This window comes from Uloborus diversus, chromosome 1, assembly GCF_026930045.1.
Source record: "Uloborus diversus isolate 005 chromosome 1, Udiv.v.3.1, whole genome shotgun sequence".
Taxonomy (NCBI): domain Eukaryota; kingdom Metazoa; phylum Arthropoda; class Arachnida; order Araneae; family Uloboridae; genus Uloborus; species Uloborus diversus.
This window is the reverse complement of record NC_072731.1, coordinates 200979377-201002584: the sequence shown is the minus strand read 5'-3', so window position 1 is coordinate 201002584 and position 23208 is coordinate 200979377. Positions and strand designations below refer to the sequence as shown.

Below are 23208 nucleotides of genomic sequence, written 5' to 3'. Positions count from 1 at the left end.
AAACAAAGATAGCTGACGGTAAGCTGTTCTCTATCGGAAACTAATTCTCGCAGCACAAAAATTTGTTAAAAATAGACAACTGAATTACACAAATTTGTCAGATAACAGAGCTTCTGACAAACGATGTTCCGTCGGTTGAGATTTTACTGCAATAACGTCACACACCTAACATCGACTTTTTAATTAACACATGAGAACGCACGAAAAATTGAAGGAATTCTGTAACACCGACACTTTGTACAAAATAATCTCTTTAATGACACGAACAAAGAACACAGAAGACACATACATACATACATCAATTCACAGAAACTGGTGGACGTCGTATTCCTGGCCTTGCTGTTGTAGGACAATAGCCGTTTCCTCCGCCTCAGTGACTATTTCGAAAATTTTTTTCTTGACCTGTAACTGTAACTGTCGCGGAAGAAGCTCCGTCGTATTGTACATGCTGCAGAAGAAATCGAGCAGTGGATTTCCCGGTTGGACCAAATTCCTAGTAAAAAGCATACAAATATACATAAGCTTCTAAATGAAAGAAAATCTTTATATTACACTTGATACATAAATAACAGATCTTATGTTAAGCTACAGTTTATATTCATTTTATGCTTATTCAATGTCTTACCAGTCCACTCAAAGAGCTATGGACCATTTCAACAGCCAAATGTAATACCACCTTGCATAGTGATGCGCATGCTGATATTATTAGAACTAATGGGTGGAGCTGTGAACTGTGAACATATGTTTGTGAAATGTTAGTGCATTACCATACATACATTTCGTTCACAAATTAGAAAAGTTATGATTTTGTTGCGTCTGATCCATTCATTCACTTAGTCTAGGAATCTAGACTAAGTCTAAGAGAGCATACCACATCAGTAGGTCGAAGACAGTCTCCCTCTCATTCAAAAACTGCAGTCGATGACAATGATATGAGAGAGACGGGATAGCTCAGCAAGGTCAACATGCATATTTTCTAACGTTTCCACTGAAGGTTAGGTCCTTTATGCTTTTCTTAAATATAACATAGTTAAATGTGTACGAAGGGATGGAGTATTTTTCAATCTGACTCTTTATGCAGCCAGTTCTGTGTCTAGATAAGGTCGCCTGAGCAAATTTGAGCAAGTGCACTTAGGGCAACAGAGAGCACCTATCGGCATACCGTGTATTAAGTAGTGAAATCTTCCAAGCATGAACCCATGCATTAACTCATGACGACTTACATCATCGTTATTGCGATGATATTGCGTTATTGCGTCTCATATCATCGTAAATACACCATAACTTACTAACATCGTTTTTCTTCTTAGCCAACACCCACCCTTGGCTGTTGAGCCATTACGTGACGCGCTGACCAGTATAGATGGGCCTCCCAGAAAAGGTGGTCCAGGAATTTTTCACTATGGTCCAGAGCAGAGCAAGCCTTCAGGTTTTCCGCGTTCATGGTGTGACTTGCTAACATACCTGAGTTAAGATTTATTTTTGCCATCAGAGAGGGAGGGAAGTTTAGCGTGCACTTCGTTTATTTTGATGTCTTTGCTTCAAATTCGGCTAACTGGAATACCAGCAAATTGATAGACGCGTTCGTTTTCACGAGTAAACCAGATGTTAACCTTTCTATTTCACAGATGATCTAATAGTATGCATTAATTTACGCCGGCCAAAGAAAATATTTTTCCCCTTCAGTTACTCACATGAAAATATAGACCTGCGTTGACATTTGCGAGATTACTTAAAGTTATAAAATTCCCCCATCATATGAGGCAAGGAGAAACTAAGGGATGTAAGTGGGCCTTTTGAAGCTACGAGTAAAACGCGTTAAAAGTTCAGGTTTTAGGTAGGCTTTCATAGAAACTGTTTTTCTATGTGATGCTGTATAGTAGCACCTACAAGGGCCACTAACTTTGTCCTAAAAGAGAGAAATGGTTTTCCTATCATTCCAGCTGAGTATATCTATTTTTTAAATTTTGGCACTTGCACTCTTTTGCTTCTCACTGCTTCATATGTGTAAGTAAAAACGACCTTAAATTTCTTCAGAAGTTTTATAACTCTGCAATTTTTCCGTTACCTGTTTAAGTCTCCGAAATCTCCTACGTCGTCACTGCCGTGGGGAAATTCCTCTGTCAGATATGGCATCTTCTTCTTGCTGCCGGAGGACCCCGACTCGTCGTCCAAGACGGCCTCAGCAGCAGACCTCTTGAGGAGGGCATTTCCCGTGGCCTCGTCGAACACCGAGACGGACAGACTGTCGTGGTTGTTGTTGTTATTGTTCGAAGAGGAGGGACTCATCCCGAGCAGGGCTTCGTTGTCGTTGTGCGTGAAATCTTTGCTCTGCATGTAGGGGATGAGGAACTCCATCTGCTTCTGGTACCTCCAAACGCGAGAGCTGCTGCTTTTGCTCGAATCTTTCTGTCTTTTCAGTGCCTCGCGGAAATTGTCGCGCAGTTTTTTCCACTTCATCCGAGCAGATTTCGCTGAAAGAAAAAAAATATGTTCATGTGTTTCAGCGGAGTGGAGTCACAAAAGAAAAATGTAAGCGTCACATAAACGTTTCCTGCCCAGGAAAAAAAAAACAGACTGTCTTAAGGACACACGATAGAAGTGAAACTTTTGTATTACAGAGAAAAATTTTAGTCATTAATAAATCACTTTCGAATAGCATTGATCGTGTTTATGATTCATTTTTTTACTCAAAATTATGTAGTCTGCCCACGGAGAATATGTAATTGGCAAACGTCCAGTTAAGACGAGTCCATCTGAGTGAACGGGAAAAATAAAAATTTGATCCGAGTGCTCTGCCAATTTCAGTGTGACTCTGCTTAATTTAGAGGCTACAAAAGCTGGCATCTCTGAAATCTAATAGATCCACCTGTAAACCGTATGATTACCTTTCCCTCTCACCGGTGGACAGACTGTACGTATGTACAGTAGCTCCCAAAAGTCTTCGTACACCTACGACTTTCAACGAGATAGGCTCCAATCCATTGGTTAGAATTAATATTTCGGAATACGTATTTAATTATAAGATCTATGATCATTTTTTAACAAAACTACATGAAAAGATTTTAAAAAATATTAAAACTTAATTTTTTAAAAACCAAAAGCCAAAAAGTGCCGGAAATTTTATCTCACAAAAGTCTTCGCACACTGTATAAAATGTCTATATATTATTGAGTAATTTAACTTTTGATTAAGTTATTAATTAGTAGATTATCATACAGTATTCATAACACCTTATATAACACCCCTAATGTCTGGGAATAGATTTCATTCTTTTTCTTTCCTTTTTTTGCGTAATTTCTGAGTAAGTGTTCAACCACACTTCGAGTCTTTCTGTTTCTAGCTCTATTTTCGTTTTAAAGCCCTATTTTCGTAATCTAGCCTCCAGATATCTCTAAATACGTTACATTAAGTTAAAATCTGGAGATTGAAGGGGTATTTTTTAAACTTTAGAACAATTTTCGAGGCACTAGACGCAAACGTTGAAAACCATCGTTATCTTGATAAAAAACAAAGTTGTTTCCAATAACCAAATTTTTGGCTAAGAGTTCAAAATTGGTTTTTAAAATATTTAAAGGAACAGCATGATTCATTATTTCATCAAAAAATTACAAACTACCAAGTCCTGATGCTGAGATGCACCCTCACACTAGAACACCTCCACAGTCCTGATTAACTGATCCAAATAAGGTCTTAAGATTAAGTTCCTAATTTTTTCTTCTACTTACAGTTACACAACAATTTAACCGAAAATGTTAAATTAATTTTTATCTGTAAGTAAGACGTGATTCTAAAACGTTTTTAGCATATTTATCATTGATTTTGCCACGAAAAGCGTAAGCTTTCTGTTTTTCGCACGACCAAGAAAATTTCTGCGGGAAGAGGTCCCATTTAATCCAGCTAATTAGAGAACTTGGCGAACAGTTTTAGGTGAAAACTAAATGTAAAATGTTTCATTTAACTCTGCAGAAAGTTTTACAGCACTCAAATGTGTATTTTTAATAAATTTTTTAACTTTAAATCTCCGATCACGTTTTGTCTACTTTGCCGGCTGACCTTTTCTTACCTTGTTTTCGGTCCGATTGCTTTCTTTAAAGCATTTTATCAAGCACTTTACTATACAAACAAATAAATTAGCTAATTTAGAGACATTTCAAACCAATTTACCACTACTGTGGGGAAAGAATTCAAATTTTGAATGGTGTTTGCGGTTTTTTACGAATACCAGCCATTTTACAGTAATAAGCACAATATTAAGGAATACATAAACAAAAAATTAAAGCCAAATGACTTATAAGGGTCAACACAATGCAAAAACATTGATAAAACGGCATATGATAATTTTAATCATGAATTTATTCGAAAATATTTGAGTGTACGATGACTTTTGTGGCGTGTTATTTCTCTGTCTCTTCGTTTTCTGACCAATTTCAAAAAGAAGACCCGTCAATATTTTGAAAAAAACAATGGGTTGTATTAAGAATGACATAGGAATGATGTGAAAAAATATTAGACTTTATGTTCGAATTCAGTTTTGAGTTATTTTGGTTTTACTAAAAAAATTCAAAGTGTACGAACACTTTTGGGAGCCACTATATATGTCACTGTGCATCATCTTCTTCCCTCTCAAGAAGAGAAGTTATCGTTTTCGTTCCCATACTAATTTTGCTTTTCACAACGAGAACAATAAATGGTACTCCAAATGCCTTGGTTATGCATGTTTCAGCGGGGTGCTCTGTCGATAGCCAGCAACTGTAATCAACGCAGTACACGCAACCGCAGTCAACGAGAAAGAAAGAAAACGGGAAGAGCGCATGTACGACTTTTGTTGCACAAAAGCAACTGCGTCACTTCCGTCACGCAAAAGTTTGTCGATTAGAACTTCAAAGCCCTCGCATAAAAAGTTTTACTTCAACAATAAAGGAAATTGAAAAAGAACCGAATCTCCATTTAAGGCCAAGTATTCCATGTGTTTTTCGAATACAAGCATGAAAAACACATTTGCTCCCCTTTCGTAATGCCAGGAAACTGCTGAATACCGCCAAGAAGCTTTCTTTCACACGATTCCTAAATTTTCTATTGGGGCAATTCCACCGTAACAGACGTATCATTAGCCGCGTTCAAAACACACTTTTCGATCCCATAAATCTTCGCTCCGGCTCCGCAAAAAACTGATTGAAAAATTCCCCGTTTCCATGTAAAAAGAGGTTTTTCATTGTACCAGAGAAAGCGGTTTTTACCCAGCGTCCTTAGCAGCTATATCCAGCAAGTAGACGAACTTGTTTCGAGTAATGCATTCTGGGTAACAACTCCGCTTTAACTCCAAAAGGAAGCAGGAGGAGAAAAATTCCACATATACCCCGCCAATAACCGGAATGCGGTGAAAAGCAGTTTTTTCCGGGGTCCAAAGTGTCCATGGAAACGGCCCTATTTAGTGCATTGACATCCTTCAAAAACTCCAAATACCCAAAATCCTTGTTTCATTTCATGCACTTTTAAAGAACAGGGACTCTACTTCTATGAACTGCAATTAAATTTTAAAATTTTTCATAAACAGTTTTTTTTTTTTTTTTTTTCACTCCATAACGAACTTATCTCAGAAATGAGAGATATTTTTCGTCCTTCGAAAAAACTTCAAAAAATTTCTGAATCTATACATACAAGAAATTTAGCTGTAATTTATTTTTAAATAAAAAGAGCGTGATAATAATATATGACTTTAGTAGATTTTAATAAATTTTAAAAAAGAACGGTAAATTGTACATTTATATGAGCACTTGTCGTAACGGACGTATCATCAACGGATCGTCCCTATGTATATGTTTTTAATAAATGTATCATTCATAATTGATAACTAATTAATTTGAAATTTGTTAAAAAGCACTTTTTTTACTTGCCGGCAGTACTTTAAAATTTTATAACTCAAGCTCTATGCGAGATACAGGATTCATTTCATTCAAAGACAATTACATGCCCTTTAATTTCATACAAGTAATTTGAAAACTTAATCATTTTTTTAAAAAAAATCATACTTTGTAAAGTTTACAATCACAAAACGTTTGTCACACTGTCATCTGTTTGGTTGTCACACTGTCATAAAATCACAAAATGTTTTAATGGCAGTATCTTTCAAAAATTTTCAAAAAAAAATAAATTAAAAAAAGTTTTAATGTATTTTTATGATTAATTACATCCAAACATTTTTATGGTGGGACCATAAACAGATCATCAGTTACAGCAGTTACCAAAACGTTTTAGCAAAAATTTCAAAAACATTTCAACATTATTTGCCGTAACTGCTGATTATTTTAGAATTTATTCGCAAGGTAATCTCAAAACTGTTCTTTAATAAATTATTTCAAATTAAAATTGTATTTAAAAAATTTCCCTTTAACAATTCTTTCAGAAAGTATCGGCGAGAAACGGTAACATTTGGCAAAATTTTTAAATGATTGAAATTGAATTACAGTAGTACTTCTGAATAAGGGACACTAACGGGATTGTACATTTTGTTCCTTAAATAACGGTGTACCTTCTTCGGAGGTAGATAATTGATGCATGCTGTATATTTAACTCAGCATAATTTCATTAAAAACCTAAACTAATAATATTTAAGATTGCTTATTAAAAACGTTTCACACATACTAAAACTCAAAATTCTTCAAATTATTTTTAAAAAAATATACTTTAAAAATTAAAATTTTATCGAAACTTTTGTAGTATCAAACTTCTGTAACTGGTTTTCATTTATTACAATTTGATTTAACGAATTACACGGATTTGTTTGATATCATGTATAATTTAAAATGAAACACAAAGCAAAAACAGTGTGGTCACTTTTCAAGTTTTCCACATCTAGCTTGTCATGGGTGGCTCACTATCAGTCGTGGCTAAACCCTCATGAAGAAATTGACGAGAGAGAGCGAAGCATGAACTTAGGTCTCAGAAAGAATTTGAGGCTACATATTTGTTTCTTTGCATATTAATGTCAAGACAACCTTTTACCAGTTAATTTTTGGATAAAAAGTTAATCTTGAATTCCTATAAATTCAAATTTTCTAACGCATTTACGTATTAATTTTTTTGTGACTTTCCCTTAAATACAGTGTTCTTTAATGAGAGGCAAATACAATAATGAGAGGTTCCTATTCAAAGGAACTGGAACCAAATAATGTCCCAGTGTACCTTAAAGGAGGTAGTACTGACTAATTGAATTTAGAAACAAAATCGTGTATTAAAATAAATGATGTTGTTAGGAAGCTAATTACTAGAAAAATGACATAAAACAGTTTTTATGCAATAATGTTTTCAGAAACTATTTTCGAAAAACGACAAAAATTGCCATAATGTAATGTAATTACACTTTAACAAGAAGTTCGTCCTGAACTAAACGAACCTACATTCCCATTTACTAACTTCCAATTTTCCTAACATCAGCTAAATCTCTCTCTCAGTTGGATTAGGATGTAAATTATTTGCAATGCAAACTTTTCACATTTAAAACCATTTCCTTCCAACTATTTTATGTAATTAAGAAGCTGTTAGTTAAAATAAAGATGATATGAAATTCTTTCTTTCATACTGTTGAAATGCATGCAGTTCAATTTTAAAGAACTCCAACTCCAACTATTTTAACAATAAAATTTTAGTGAACTCCAGTTATATTTCATTTAATTCCAATTATTACCAGCTCCGGGTTCGTAAATGATGTGTAATTTATTTCTAGAACGTTGTACACTAGAGGTTCACCAAATAACCATATTTTGCCGAATAACGAATACCAAATATTTATTTAGAAAGTTTTAAATATTGAATTTTACGCCAATTTAAACTATTAATTAATTTTGGAAAATGTGAGTGCATTTCCGTTTAACATAGCAAATTTATCTACATTTCGTGTCATAATTAATTTAAAAAAACTCATCCAAAAGCAAAAATTAATTACTATTGTTAATTGCTGAAATTTGAGTTATGTTGACATGCATAATAGATAAACTCTTTCTTTCCAGAAAAATGATTTAATAACTTTTAACCATGACACATGCACAGAAATTTTGGGCCCCTTCCATATCCCCTTACGTCCTTACATATATTTCACCCTCATTTTAAAAATCTCGGGCCTCCTTCAGGATCGTGCCCGGGCCAACAGGTGTCCCCCCCCCCCCCCCGTGCACGTCCCTGGCCACACGTTATGTCAGAGAGAATCTTGCATTTACGATTTTTTCAAGGAATTTTCTGTTCTTTTAATTTCTTTGGTGATTGATAAATTGTATCATTATCAAAATTGAGGGATGAAATTCAAACATTGACAGATATTTTTTTTTCTGAGTGCAAGGGATCATTATACTTTGATTACAGCGAAAAATTTTAATTACGCTGTTTTCAAACAGTATTTAACATTTCACATGGTGTAACATTTCAGAAGTTAAAGTATACTGCAAAATTTATTATCCACGTGTTTTCCTTTTTACATAAAACATTAGCAGTTAAATTTAAGTAGTAATAAATTTACTTTATACAGTATATTTATTAGTACTTAACATTATAATTCTTTTTTCTGCTTACTGTGTCATATTTAAATGAGTCTGAAATAGCAAAGCGAATATAATGCGTCATAAAATTAAAGAAAATTTGAAGAGCAACAAAATTTAAATTGAGTGTTTACTCTGAATGCAATAAAACTAATAAAAAAACTTTTTGAATCAATTTCATACTGAAGAACTATATTGTAACTTGCATTCAATGAAAAAAGGAAAAAAAAATGCGTTTCTTTCTCAATTATCGAACATTTAAATTTGTTTACTATTTGGTTGCCGAATATTTTAAAGTATTGGCCGAACCTAATACTCGGTTTGTCTGCCGAATATGCAGTATACCGACTACCAACTGAATATTCGGTGCATCTCTATTCTACACAATCAAGAGTTTTCCACAGAAGCACTCTCGTACAAACGTAAACGTCTTCTGAATGTGAAAGGAGCAGCTGACAGAAAGTTGCAATTTTTTCAAAGCAGTTTTAAGTGTTTAAAATCCGGGCCACCGAGAGTCAAGGCGGCAAAAATATTTGTTTCTACACCAGATACGAACTTCTCATTAATAAAATAACCACCATCTACCAAGTAATGATAACAGCAATTCTTGATTCCTAATTTTTTGCCGTTTTCCATTTAATCCAAAATACTTGAATTTTATTTGTGTTTTGGCGCATGAGATTCATCTTAATATGGGGTGCGGCCCGCGGGTAAGAGCATGTTGAGCGCCACGGACTTATAAAAACGAAATTATCTCCAGAAAAATCCACAAAAATGCGTTTAGCAAAAACAGTTCCCAAAACTGCAACACTTTCTGTATAATAGAGCAAACACCTCTATAGCACATTTACCTGGCTATCACTGCATAGCCGAAACTTAAAAAGGGGAGGGGGGATTAGCAGGACTGCAAAGTTGGGGGAGAAAAGGACCGACTCAGGGAATTTTAAAAACTTTTGTCTCCGACTCTTTTACCCCAAAATCAGGCACTGGCAGAGTGGCGAACTTATAGATTAAATGACCGACTTCGACACTTGGAGTTTTAAACCTTCGACTCTTGACTCCTTTATCCCCAAAATTTTTCGACTCCTATGCTGTTTTTTTTTGGGGGGGGGGGGGGGCATCTTGTTCTCTTTTCTGGGGAGTGTAGGGGGTGGGGGGAGGCTCTTTACAGTATTTGAGGAGTGACATTGCACTTAGGTTGCAGATTTGGGGCTAAAACTGACTCGAAATCCTAAGATACTGTTGATTGATTGATCTCCTTTCTAGTTTTTTGACCCCCAAAATCGAATATTGTCGGGAATGGCTCAGAATGATCTAAACATTGTGATCTTGGTGACCAGGTTTGGCAACCATTTGGCGATATTTCTTAAAATTTTCTTTTGACTCAATTTCTGAAGAACCCTTTCTTGCCTACATTACCGCAGGAATCGCTCTTCGGAAGTACCTGTATTTCACTTTTCAAAAATGTCTTTCTACACTTTTTAACAGACAGTCAAAGGTTACCAAGAAACGCAGATGATATGTGCAATGTTTTTGAGCAAAAATTTTTATTCTTCATGGGAGAATACATTCCTCATATCTATGAACCCACGGCCGAATTTGAGGGCGCTTCGCCTTCTGGAGCACCCCTGTATGACAGATGCACAGAAGCGTAGCCAAGGAAGGTGTTTGGCAGCTCTTCTAACAAAAGCATTGCAGGAGCCTTATGGTCCCCATAACTTATTTTTACGCCTAAATAACCTGGATTTCGACTAAAATGTAAAAAATTGCATAACATTAAAAAGAAGTGAACGAGCTAAACTACAGCTCCTGTGTGCTCCTGTGCGTCGCAAATTGTGTCTGGGGATCCTCTCCAAAACTCAGAAATTTTCATTTTCCAACCGCAGAAAAGAACTAAAACTAGTTACATTACATATCATGCCGAGGTTCAACTACATGCCCAACCGAGACGTTTTCTGAACTGATTGACGCATTTCCCTAAAATATAAAGAAGCCCCGAGGACTGAAGTAAGGAAAGGGCGATTTCATAAGAGGGACAGAGGCTACAGAAGGCCCAGACAAATTTGATATGTTATGTACAAGGGTTCGCACCTATGATGGGGCGGGGGGAGGCAGGGCCTGATTAATGCATGGTCCAGCGGGTCCATGGACCTGGGCACCACAATTTTAGGGGCACAAAAATAGGGTAAATTTCGTTCTTTCTGCACTTTTTTTGGAACTATAACTTCGAAAATGTACCGATTATCTTGCAAGAGGGGCACCAAATTTTACCTGGACCTGGGAACCATTTTGGCTTGATCGGGCCCTGGGGGGGGGGGGAGGTGCACACCGGAGATTGCGGCATTAAAATGTTTAGGGGTGTTTTAACGAATATTTTTTTGCGTCTTTTGGATGAGATTCTCGTTTTGGAAAGGGTCTTTGTAGTATTTGGGGGAGGGTGTGTCATTGCTCTTGGGAGAACATCCCCGAGCAAAATTATTTTGCTCGCGTATATATGTATATACCCGATATATACATATATCGGGGCTCACATGTATTTTAGACAAAAAAAAAAAAAAATCTTTTGTGCCCGTGTAGCCACAAGCCGCAATTTTTTTTTTCTTTCGCTAAAATTGCAAACATTAAATTTTGGATAGGAGCCCGTTTTTTTAGTAAAACGGGAAATGGGGGGGGGGGAGTTCTATCTGTGACCCCGCGCGGACTAGCCCCCTGCCATATAAGATTAATAATTTTTAAATTTCAATGGCGCAGACGGCGTCTTGAAATCCCCCCCCCCCCCCCCCCGCGGTTACCTCTTAATCACAACGTGTGTGTGTGCACAAAAACTTCTCTCAACAGCAGCAGCAATGAACCGCACAATTCTGCCTCATTTTCGGCAACATGTTTTTGGGGCCCCGAAATATTTCCAACGACGTAGCTTCAGGGTTCGCGTTTACGCGCTATAGCGGGTTTTTTACGCAAATTCGCGGGAAAGGGACGCAACTTCCGCGAAAAATCGGGTCCCAGGGACCCAGAAAACCCAAAAGATAAGAACCAGAAAAAAAAGGAGAAAATGCTAAAGATCTATTTAGTAAATGCTTTTAAGCTTCAAAATGACCAGGAGAATCAACAGAAAAGGACTAAAATGACCCTATCTGTTTATCAGCTATTCAAACACACCCCAATTGTGGACCAGTCAATGGAATTTTAGTGATAAGACTGGAGCTTACAGTGACCTCCTGGGCAGAGCTCAGGGAGCAAGTTCACAAGTAGCCCATTGTACTGTATTCTAAGAATAAGCTTTCCCTCAACTTTTATCTTGAGGAAATTCTAAAAACAGAAATGAAGACTAAAAATAAGAGAGGTTTTCAATGCAATCTTCAGGATTAATACAAGACAATTGTACAGTAAAAATATTGCAATTTGGCATTCATGTAACCAGAATTACTTTTGAAAATCATCACTTCGCATCCCCAATAAAAAGAGGGGAGAAAAAAAATGGCGAGCATTTTCCAGATCGCGCTAAACGCAAAGAGTTCGGAACTTTACATTTTACTTGTTAAATTGCTTATGAATACTTGAATTTTATACAAAAGCACTTTAACCTTGTTCTTTTTCTAATAATTCATCTCTTTCTGATGGGTTATTTTTATTTGGACTTGCAAAAGTCGGGTATTAATCGATCGCGCCATTTTTAAAATGGCGCGATTTTAAAAATAGAACAAAAACCAAAACAGATATTTTGAACGAGTCAAAATAAAGTCAAATATACTGTTTTAAGATTGCAAATGAGCAATTTTCACACTCATATGAGAAAATGTTTCGTTTTTGCGATCGCGATTTTTGCGTTGGGTTCATTCGCTTGCGATTTATTATTATTATTATCTAATTTCCAATGATAATTGGGAAGGGGGGGGGGGTCTGTTTGCTTTTTTCGCTAAGAAAGATTTCCAGGAAAACAAAGGTTAAGGGAGTGCTTTTTGCTTGATCAATCAGAGGCACTTGTTTTATATTTTATGGTAAAACCCATTTTTAAAGTAAATTTTGAGTTAATCTCATTGTAACTGACCAAATAGTTTCTCACATAACTAAGTCTTGCAAGTGTATTATTTGAAAATAATTTTACAATGATAAAATCACAAAAACTTAGGGCAAAAATAACCATTTTATTTCATGCCTCCCCACCCCGCAAGTATAAATATTTTTATATTATTCATTTACACACTAAGATTTTCTGTTTAAAATTTAAGGGACTCATTTTTTCCACCAAAGGACCCAAATCTATTTCATTAATGGGTCCCTGGGACCCAGGTTACGGATAGTTGAGCGCGACTTCAATAAAGAAATTAAACTGTGGGGGAAAAAAAACCATCTTTAATTAGGAATACGTCTTGTCTGCGAGTGACAAATAGATGGATTTTTATGGTATTGCAATTATGATGCTATTTGAAAAAAAAAAAAAAAACCCCGCGAAATCAGGTCAACCGAAGCAGCACCTACCGAGCGGTCCTAACTTCTACCCCTCCCCAGCTGCTCCGCGAGAGCGCAACAAAGAAAGGTAGAGGGGTCAGGGGAGAGAGGCAGCGAACGACCGCCCCTCTCCATTCTGCTCCCTCAACTTACCGTCTGGGAAATTCGCTGCTGCCGCCACCTTAACCCAAGCCTTCTCCATGGCATCGAAGTCCTTGTACGCGGGGTTGTCCATATCCCACAGGCAGGGATAGCTGCGGACATTCTCTATAAACATCTCCATGATGGAAAAAGTTATCAAAAACTTCCTTCAATTAATAGGATTCCAAAGAACTCGAGACGTCTTCCGCGGAACCACGCACGCATGCGCTCGGTACCGATCGAACCCAGCACTGGGTCGCGTCGCTTCGCGGAGCCCGACGCAGCGCCGCCCTGGGGGAGAAGAGCAGAAGTACACTCCGGGGGGAGGAGGGAGGGGTAGGATTCGAGTACAGGCTCCTCGTCTGCGACTGGCGCAGGCGCATCGGGCGTGGTCCATCGTGGGCTCCGCTAGCATAAACAGCAGCGCCCGACTAAAATATGGACGCCCTAGTGCGAGCGGAACTGTCGGAAATTTTATGCGAAACGTTTTCTAATTAATGCGGGAGTTCACGCCACATTACTATCAGTGCTGTATGCCTTCTGGTTTCTTCCAAAAAACAGCCCTCTGACACGGCCGCGATGTTTTACAAAACACATTTCTCGTAAAATTTGTATGATCAACAAAATTTGATTCCATTTGTATATATTCTGATGATTTTTGTTACACTAGGTGATATAAGTGAGGGGGTGCTGCTCAAAGGGCATTACATATAACGTGAGCAAATATAAAAAATGACGTATCAATTAAATGAAGGACAGAAATCTGAAATGTACACTAAATAACTTCACCCCTGTTAAATATTCTATGCATTTTTAACAACTCAAAAGAATAATTGCGAGTTACAGGCATTCGAAGAAATTTTCCTTCAATTCATATTACAGTTGAAAGATATGCTAAAAATAGTTTGGCATTTTCAAATTTAATGAATTTTGTTGCTGTCATGTACTCAAAATTTAAAGGAAACGCTTTATTGTTTTGTAATTAGAAAGGATTTTCGCAGTAACACTACAATAAAAATAAATACTGCAGACAAAACACGAGTTTGTACAGTTCTTCAATAATCATTATTTTATTTTTCAAGTGTGAAATTGAAAAATACAATAGTAATAATAATTTTTTCCCCAAAATAAGTACAATAAAAAGCATTTTTTGGCATAATTTTGGATGGAGTTTGAACTCTAAAAACCCACTCTTTGAATACTTCCATACCCTCTGATACATTTAATTTTCGCAATTTTTAAAAAAATAATATCATGGGGAAATACCGTCTAGTAATATATCCGACAGACATAAATGTCTATTTTTCTAACTTTATTCTCATCATTTATTTTTCATTGCGGGTTATAACTTATTATTGTTTATAGACGAATAAAGCAAGCATCTTGCCCTGTTATATGGAAAGCGTTTTCAGAAAAGTGAAAATTCTTTGCACCTACATTTTAAACTAAGTTAACCATCATCTTCCATCTAAAATTTCAGCTTACACCTTCTTTTTTAATAATTCTGTTACTTTTACTGCTCCAACACTAATTAGTATATTTGTATTCGTCAGCTACTACAGCGATTTACAAACCATGATTCGTTTTCATCTGGAAGTATGCAGTACTTTTGAAACTGGCACACAAATCGATGAAACAATTAAAAACCTGTTATTTGCCCGCTTAAGAATTTGTAATTTATTCGATCCGACACATCAGTAAACACCTCCACGTGTCGCGGGAAGCGCGTCACAAACACGCAAACATAACAACCTTCCTTCTGTGAGATAAATCGTTTTTACTTATTTAATTCATTAAATTTTTTTATTATCATTTTCATTGTCTAATTTTTACGAAAAAATAGGCTATAAAAAGCAGGAACTTAAAATTGATCACGGATGAGGACTACGAAGCATCATAGAAATTTAAGAATAATTGATCAAACAAATTCATCGCAGTAAGACACATACAATCTATGACGATTTTTTTTTCTTTTCTATTCTATTCAAGAGTCACAACTGACTTCAACTGTATTTATGTCGAGGACTGCATACTACGTGCCTTGCCTCTATTATTTTATATACCGATAGATGGCAGCACCATCACCGGATCGAACAGTTAGTGAGAATTTTTGAACTAGCCCAGGAGCTAATAGCTACCTAGTACTAGCACCCCCAGAGGTATCGTTTCACTTGGAGGACATTGAGACCACGAGCATATTTAACGTCGCCCAGTCCCCATTAATGACGACGGTGGGTCTTCGACCAGCGAGGATCGAACCCGAGGCCTTTTTTTTTCTTTTTTCACTCGCTTCAGAATCACAAAAAGTATATTCTTCAGTGCAAGAAAATTGTTTACGAGACAAAAAAATTACTAAATACGATATAACGAAGGTTGTTTTTGTAGCGAATCTCCGTTTCTCCGCCGTGAAGAACACACTACGTTATTTTCATTCCAAATTTATACTTAGCTTACATTAATTTTGTTCAAATACGCAAGTGGTAATTATTTACAAATCACCGATTTAAATAAGGAAATGTACAAAATGTCAAACATTTCTAAATTAAAGAATAAATGAATATCTTTGTGGGAACAAGAATAACAATATTAAAAAATGCCATCTTTGCAAACTGCAGGCACGTGTTTTGTGTCTACAAAGAGCCTATATTTACAGCCAAAAAGATGTGAGCTTATGGATGTTTTTGCATCTATCTCTGACGTATTGCAAGATTTTTTTTTTTTTTTTGAAGTACAGGCGTTTCGTATTCGAACAACTAACTGATCGAGAAACATAAAATAATTGTAAAAAATGGGCCGTGCGATAGATCTTCCAAGTTTCAATACTAACAACTTTTCTTCAACTTTTGCATCATTTTTCTGCGAGAAAGGAAAGATGAGAGCATTTTCGTTCACGTATATATAAACTACATATGAGCAAATGGAAGTAAGTGACAAAATTTGAAATTTGAAGATAACCAGTACGAATTATAGGAGAACCTATCCTCTGTTTTGGGGAAAGAGATAGAATTAGTAGCCCTGGTAGGCGCTGCTATACGGCATGATTTATAAAAAAAAAAAATTCAATGACAGCCTACCTAGTATCTGATCTTTAAACGCGTTTTACTCAAAACTTGAAAATATCCACTTACATTCCTTTGCTTCTCACTGCCTCATATGTCTGTCTAATCTTATCGCTCTTGTAATTGAAGACTAACATTCTTATCTAAAAGGTTTTATGAACGATCGCACCATTTAATGATTTTTGCCCAATAAAATGTTTATCTCTTTTCAAAACTCTTTCAAAATTTCATAAATTATTCACAGTGGTAAAAATAATCTGAGTGTTATCTTTACAGTGATCAAATACGGAAGTATATGCCCAGATTGAGCTCATTTTATGATCATGAAATCTTTATGTGATGCTCCCGCAATTTCTTCATTCGAATTTTTTGTATCTATGTACAAATGTCATTTCTTAGCATCTGCATGTTATTGCAGTATTTGATACTTAATTTCGAGTGATTTGAAGTTCGAGTAAGTGTATTGTACAGTACTTTCGGATTCTATTTTAAAATTTTAGATTCATCATCCTCACAATCATTTTTGCAATGAAGTTCGGTTATAAAAAAACGTATAAAAGTGGTATTATGTTTGAGGTGATCATTCTCCCTCCCCCCTCCCCTCAAAACGAAACATTTACCAAATTTAGGCATTTACATGCGATTTTTTTTTTTTTTTTTTTTTTTTTAATAACCCCCTTCTCTTCTCTTTCTTTACAGAGTTTATGACAGACAAAACACCAATGGACTCTTAAAGAGAAGAATTGATGTAATTTTTTAATGTAAAAATTTGCTTGAATAAATTTGGTGTTGACTTTAACTAAGAATGAAATTCTTGACAGAATTTCATGCAATTTAGTATTAAATTCCACACTTCTTCAAGGTATGTGATTTGAATTTTTTTTTTCTTGGTAGCCCACAAATTACTCAGAAGTGAAAATATCCTTTTTGGGGGCGCCCTGAACTTAAATTTTTGGAAGGGCGGAAATTCTCAATTTGCCGAACGGAACTCCAAGTTTTATCGATTGATGATAATTTTGTCGAATGGAACTCCAAATTTCATCGAAAAGAGCTCCATATTTCGCCGAATGATGATAATTTTGCCGAACCATCAGACGAAATTTGCCGAATGAGGAAATTTTTGAAAGGTCACAGTGACCTCCTGTGACTTCCCATCGGACCCCCTCCCCCCTGTTTTTTTTTAATGAGTGCATTACACCCCGGTAAACATAAAATGTATTTAATAACTGTGCATGATTTACTTGATTGGTGTGAAAATGCATGTTCATCTCCACCCATTGACTTTTGGTTGAAGCATACAGTATCCCGTTCGGAAAACAAGACATTTCAGTACGTGCGACGACAACGGAACAGGATACCTGAAAATGGGACGTACGCAGGGCCCGATTACTGCACAAGTCAACTAGGCCTGGGCCTGGATCCACATCTTCTTAAGGGGCCCCACATTACTTAAAGTTTTTTGAATAGCATTACTACTATACGAAAAATACAAGTATTTTTTAAATAATAATAAAAAAATAATGACTTGTTTATAGGGGAAAAATCCTTAAAAGGAGAACTTATTTATTCTGACAGTAAGCGGATTAATCGTATGACCATTATAAGGAACTCCGAAGGGGATTCATAAATGTATATAATAAATGATTTATATAATTCTGGGATAGACAAAGAGACCCCAAACCTGTAAATCATTCACTGCATTCCGCTATAGAGTCTTCAAGGGGCCTCCAAATTATTGTGGGCCTAGGGCCTCACTTTTAGTTGGTCGGGCCCTGGACCAACTGGTCACCCTGGTCACCTTAATTATGTCAGTCGCATGAGAATCTTCTCCCATTACAATATTGTCAAAATTGTTAATCCTATCTTGCTGAAATCCAATAAATAATTCAGACAACGTTTATGTATCCCATATTCATGACTTTTATCATCTGACTTAGGCCAATCTCCTCATGCCGTTTCGCAAACTATCCAGTCCAATTTTAAAATAAACAAAACTTCGCGGACATTACACTTTAGCCTGTCCATTTGTACTTCCATTTATCGATTCGACTATACTGTTCACACTTTGGCAGATTTCGTGATTTGGCCGAGAGCATTACTACTGTCCAACCACGGATTGCATGGAATTTTCAAATTTCCAGATAAGACGAATCTATGTGAATAAAGAGGAAAAGTAAAAATTTGATGCGCGTATTCCACTCATTTGAATGAGACTCTGCTTCTGCAAAAGCTGACATGGTAAAAAAAAATATAGATTCGTCCATTTCCGGCTGTAAAACGGATGTTTGTCTTTCCATACAATCCGTGGTCAGACAGTAAATCTTTGCGCCCAATACGATTGAACGAAAAATCGTGCTGCACTTCCAAGACTCCAACAAAAACGTAATCAGTAATCAATTATGACGCTTTTTATGCTATTTTAAGAGCTTCTGATTTTTAATGAGGAAAGATACAATTTAAATAGATATCTACCTTTTATATGTCTTCACATAAATAAATCTTGTAATAGAAATAAATCTGAATAATATTTTCTTTATTTTTCCCTTTAATTTTCATAATGAAACAATGCATGTTTATTTCAATCCTTGACCTATTGCAAAATGCTAACTTTTACGAACGAAGAGAAATGCAGCAAATCCTTGTTATTGATTACACAATGAGCAAAAAATAAATTCGTAAAAAGAAGAGAAAATTCTCGAGGTTCTTGAAAAGCACCTGATGATCCTTGAACTTATTTTCTTCCTTCCGTGGCTAAAATCGGAAGCGGCATCTCTATTTATAAATCATCAGGACCATCGGATATAGTAGGACTGTTCAATCTTTCAGTTATCAAGGACACTTCAGTTTATGTAAAACAACGAAGGTAGTTATTTTTAAATTAGTTTGAAATTAACAATAATACTGTTTTAACGATAAAATACTCGACTGATACTGATAAGAGCCCTCATTAAGGAGGGAATATAAAAGAAAAACCTTTCATAGGCATAGGAACACAAAAAGTGTCGACATTGACATTTAAATTACTAAAGTGGTTTCGTCAACACTCGTTTTTGAGGGTTGAGATGACGGCTGAAAAAAAATGTACTTTGTAGTAGAGAAAAAGGTGTAAATACGATCACCTACTTTTGCTTTTCACTTAAAATTACTTGTATTTGGTAAGATCCTAAACTTTTGACCTTCGTAAACAACTATAACAACTTTGCTAGTTGAGAAGAAGCTAAACAATAATCAGTATCGTTTTTTTTTCTATTCGAAAATGAAGATTTTACAAGAAATTTTCACAAAGCGCCAGAAAAATCCTATGCAAATATGGACCCTCAAAAAAAAAAAGTCCTAAAAAGAGAATGTTTGAAAATAGGCTAAAAAACAATACCCAAAATGGTTTATTAATTAATTAATTTTTTTAATTTCAAAAAAGAAAAAAAAAGCATTTGCAAAAATTATTGATTATTTTATCCCCGTACAATCCAGAGTGCACATAAGTACAAATTTGGCCACACTTCTCGAGTTCTCTTCTAGTGTCTTCAGAGAACTGTCCATCACAAAAGATTCAAGTTGCAACGTTGGAGTCTGGTTTATCCCCATCGTTGATATCCAGATTGGTATATTATAATCTGTTAAATTTTTTGGTTATTAACAAAATAATTACTACGAAAATAGCCGACATTTGTAATGAAATTTAATTTTCTGTTGAATTCCAAAGAAACAGCTTCCCGACAAACGAACAAAGGGGGGAGTTCCTTGAAATTCGTTGTAATGGGATTTTACTGTATCCTCATCGCTGTCCACAAGGGAAGGGTCACAGCAATCTGATGATGAATTATGTCCTTTCGTGGATGTAATTTTCTTTTCCTTTTTTTCCCTTTCTTTCTTTCTTTTCTTTCTTTTTTCCAAAGTCTTTGTGTGGAAAAATTAAGTTATGAATTATTCTTACATTTGCCTGCTAGATTAAAAATTATTCACATAAATAAGTTTTGTTACGTCACATTAGAACAAAAGCAAGGGCAAAGTTTGAAAACTTCTTTTCCCTTGTCCTTTTGAAATAGCTGCTTTGTGGTTTCAAAATACGTACATCTTTAAAAAATAACCCTTAGCAACTACTAATGTTAATACGCTAGGAATTTACTTTACCGAGCCACCTTAAAACATATTTCAAATGAAAAGATTCTAAGAACGCAAATACACCTTTCAATTTATGCCTTATCAACCAAAATATTTATACGAGTACATTTTCCATTGTAAAAGAGATATAACTGCGTTTCTCTTAAAATTATCTTTTTTTTCTCTTTTTCAAATCCATTTATCTCTGTACAATAAAGATTACCCAGAAAGGGATCTTCCACAAAGATTAATAGAGGATGGACCTGCATGATTTATTAGAAATGACTAAACTTGCTCTTGACTCTTTTTCCTCAAGGTCAAAGTGGATTAACTTCTTTACAAGATATTACAATTACAGAAGAAAGTCGATATTCCGTACCTCATCACTGCGTATCACCACTTAATACGAACCACTTTCATAACACATATGAAAAACTGAGGCAGGAAGAAAAGAAAGAGAGAAAAAGTATGGGTACGTGTATGTATGCATATGCACCATGCACAAGCGGACCTTTAATGCACAACACTTATAAATTTTTTAGTTTTGTGATTTTGTTTAAGATGAGATTTCTGATTTCAAGTTTAAAACAAAGTTGCCCACACTATGTATGATATCATGACGTTACTTTTAAAACCAAGATTCAGTCCATTACAGGTTTTGCAAATCGCCATACGCGTTTCCGTCTTATTATTTTTTTTTTTCTTTTCTTCTGAAATTCTCAAAGCGTTTCGGATAATTGAAGTTCTAGCAACTGTATTATCAAGGTTGTTTTTTCAAATTTCTTTAAGAGCATTGGTGTGAAGTGTGGACAGCATGATATTTTAAACTAAGAGTGACATAGATTTTTTTTTTCCAGATATGGGGGAGTAAGCAAGACTGCGGAGTCGAAGGCAAACAGACTGTGGGGTAAAGGAGTCTGAGGCTTTGAAATTCCAGAATAATGAGATTGCCATTTTCCCTCGGAATCCGCAGCTCTGTCAAGACTGTAGAGTTAGAATCGGAGTCATGAAGTCGGAGATGGACTGATTTTATGGTAAAGGAATCGGAGTCAAAGGCTTTGATATTGCAAGAGTCGAAGTCAGTCATTTTCCACTCGTTTCCTCAAACCTGAGAGTAAGGCAAAGTCAACGGCTTTACAAAACAAATTAAGTTTCGTGAGCTCTGCGGCGTGTTATTATTCTGAAACTAGCTTTCAGTTGACGAAGAATATTTTAATTTAAGCTTTATGTTTTGTTCCCAATTTCATAACTTTTCAGTTCTCTTTCTTAGTGCATCCGCAATGATGCGACACAGCTCGTCATTATGGTATTTAAAACTTAGAAATGCAAAAACTCAATTTTTAACTGCAAAATTTCTTCATCATTTAGTTGTTAATTGCGTGTGTGCTCCATTTAAAACCAAGTACGTGAAGACAAAGGGTAAAAAAAAAGCAACTATTTGTGTCAGACGGAAAAAAAATATTTGGACCTTTCAATGCCACTTTCAAATCGTTAGTAAAAGAATCACGTCCAGTGTATCTCCATCAACAGCGCGAAAACCAGCTCTGGGCGATTCTGTACACGTCATAGCTAACGATAAAAATCACAACAAGCAAATCTGTTAAGATTATTACTGGGGCTGTCTGATTTCGGCACCGTTTTTTCCTCTCTTAAGTTACATAAGGAAAAGTTCTTTTAATCAAGCATGGTACTTACAGGTAGTTACAAGCACTTGATGCTTGAGTGAATATCTCTGGACGGAAACATGCGGAGAGATTCCTAGAGAAGTGGCTCATTTGATAACATATGGAGGAGGTTCGAAGAAGATAAAATTTTCAGAAGTATTTTTGTGTCTTTGATGTTTACTAAGCAAGCCGCTTGGATTTTGCTCTATTCGGTAGAAGTTTGCTTTGTCTAAATCTAAAAAAAAACAACTAAATTTCATCAATTTCGAAAGTTATCAAATTCATTGGAAAATGGTCTAATAGAACACAAAAAGTAAAGCCTTTTTTTGTGTGTTCGTGATTCTTTTCAATATATTAAGGATTAATTTGTATGCAATTGTATTAAGGTGGAGTTTTACTTGAAAGAAATTTCAATTTTGTGGAATAGATAGTTATCTAAACGAGACTGAGCAGTGAGGTGACTATAGCTTCGAAAAATTCAGCAATAAGTTCTGAGTTTATGAAAAATAAAGTTTTGTGCAAAATTGTGTAGCAAAAATCTCATCATTACATCACATTGGATTTGGATTTCCTGAAGTAAAAGCTTTCATTTGGATACATTGGATTACACATCAACTTGAACTGGTCAGTGGCGGACTAATACACAAAAGGTAAGACGTTTTGCAGCATTTCAGATCGCTTTATATGTCAATAATATGAAAACCTGAAGGTCACAATATTCACTAAACGTTGCAGAAAAGAGGACTAATTGTAGCTCATCATTGTAAAGGTTCCTTTTCTTTGTTTTCCCTTTTTTATTTCTCATTACGCACTGTTTTTTAAAACCTTTACGTTCTTGTAGCCTTAAATTATGCTGTTTACATAACCGAGGCATTTAAGAGTTCCAAGGTTTTAAATAAGGGTAAACCTCTGATTGTTAAAAATCGATATACCTTTTACACTTAATTACATGCAGGCTGATTCCTACTTTTATTTCAATAAAATAATGCGGCATTATCCTTGTATTTATCGAATTTGGGAATTATCCTTTATTTGATAAAACTATTGATAAAGATAAGGATAACTACACCATACATTCATTGAGATTAGCATGACTTTAAAGTAAAAATTAATATATTTAGTGTATGTTAAATATTTTCGTTCTGAGCTTCTTTAAAAATACTTCTCACAGTAAACCATTTTGATTAAACAGTCCACAACATATCTTGACGTTATTCTTTACACTTATAAATATTTCTTAGACTGTAACTTAAAATTAAAATA

The 23208-nt window shown here is 35.4% G+C and overlaps 1 protein-coding gene across 1 annotated transcript; it reads right to left on the bottom strand.

Moving 5' to 3' along the window:
* Nucleotides 1–263: 263 nt before the first annotated feature.
* LOC129224348 (uncharacterized) lies at nucleotides 264–13404 on the bottom strand. The gene is made up of 3 exons (XM_054858792.1): nucleotides 13134–13404; nucleotides 2069–2474; nucleotides 264–493 (listed from the first exon to the last, which is right to left on the bottom strand). Exons 1-3 carry the CDS (start codon nucleotides 13261–13263, stop codon nucleotides 304–306), a joined length of 726 nt encoding a protein of 241 aa, XP_054714767.1. The 5' UTR covers nucleotides 13264–13404; the 3' UTR covers nucleotides 264–303.
* Between the last annotated feature and the right edge of the window lie 9804 nt (nucleotides 13405–23208).

Excerpts from the sequence above, each read along its gene's own strand:
- LOC129224348 (XM_054858792.1), bottom strand. The coding sequence starts at position 13,263 with ATGGAGATGTTTATAGAGAATGTCCGCAGCTATCCCTGCCTGTGGGAT. Across the intron at positions 2,475-13,133 it reads AGCAGCGAATTTCCCAGACG|CGAAATCTGCTCGGATGAAG; the intron begins GTAAGTTGAGGG and ends TTTTTCTTTCAG. Across the intron at positions 494-2,068 it reads GATTTCGGAGACTTAAACAG|GAATTTGGTCCAACCGGGAA; the intron begins GTAACGGAAAAA and ends GCTTTTTACTAG.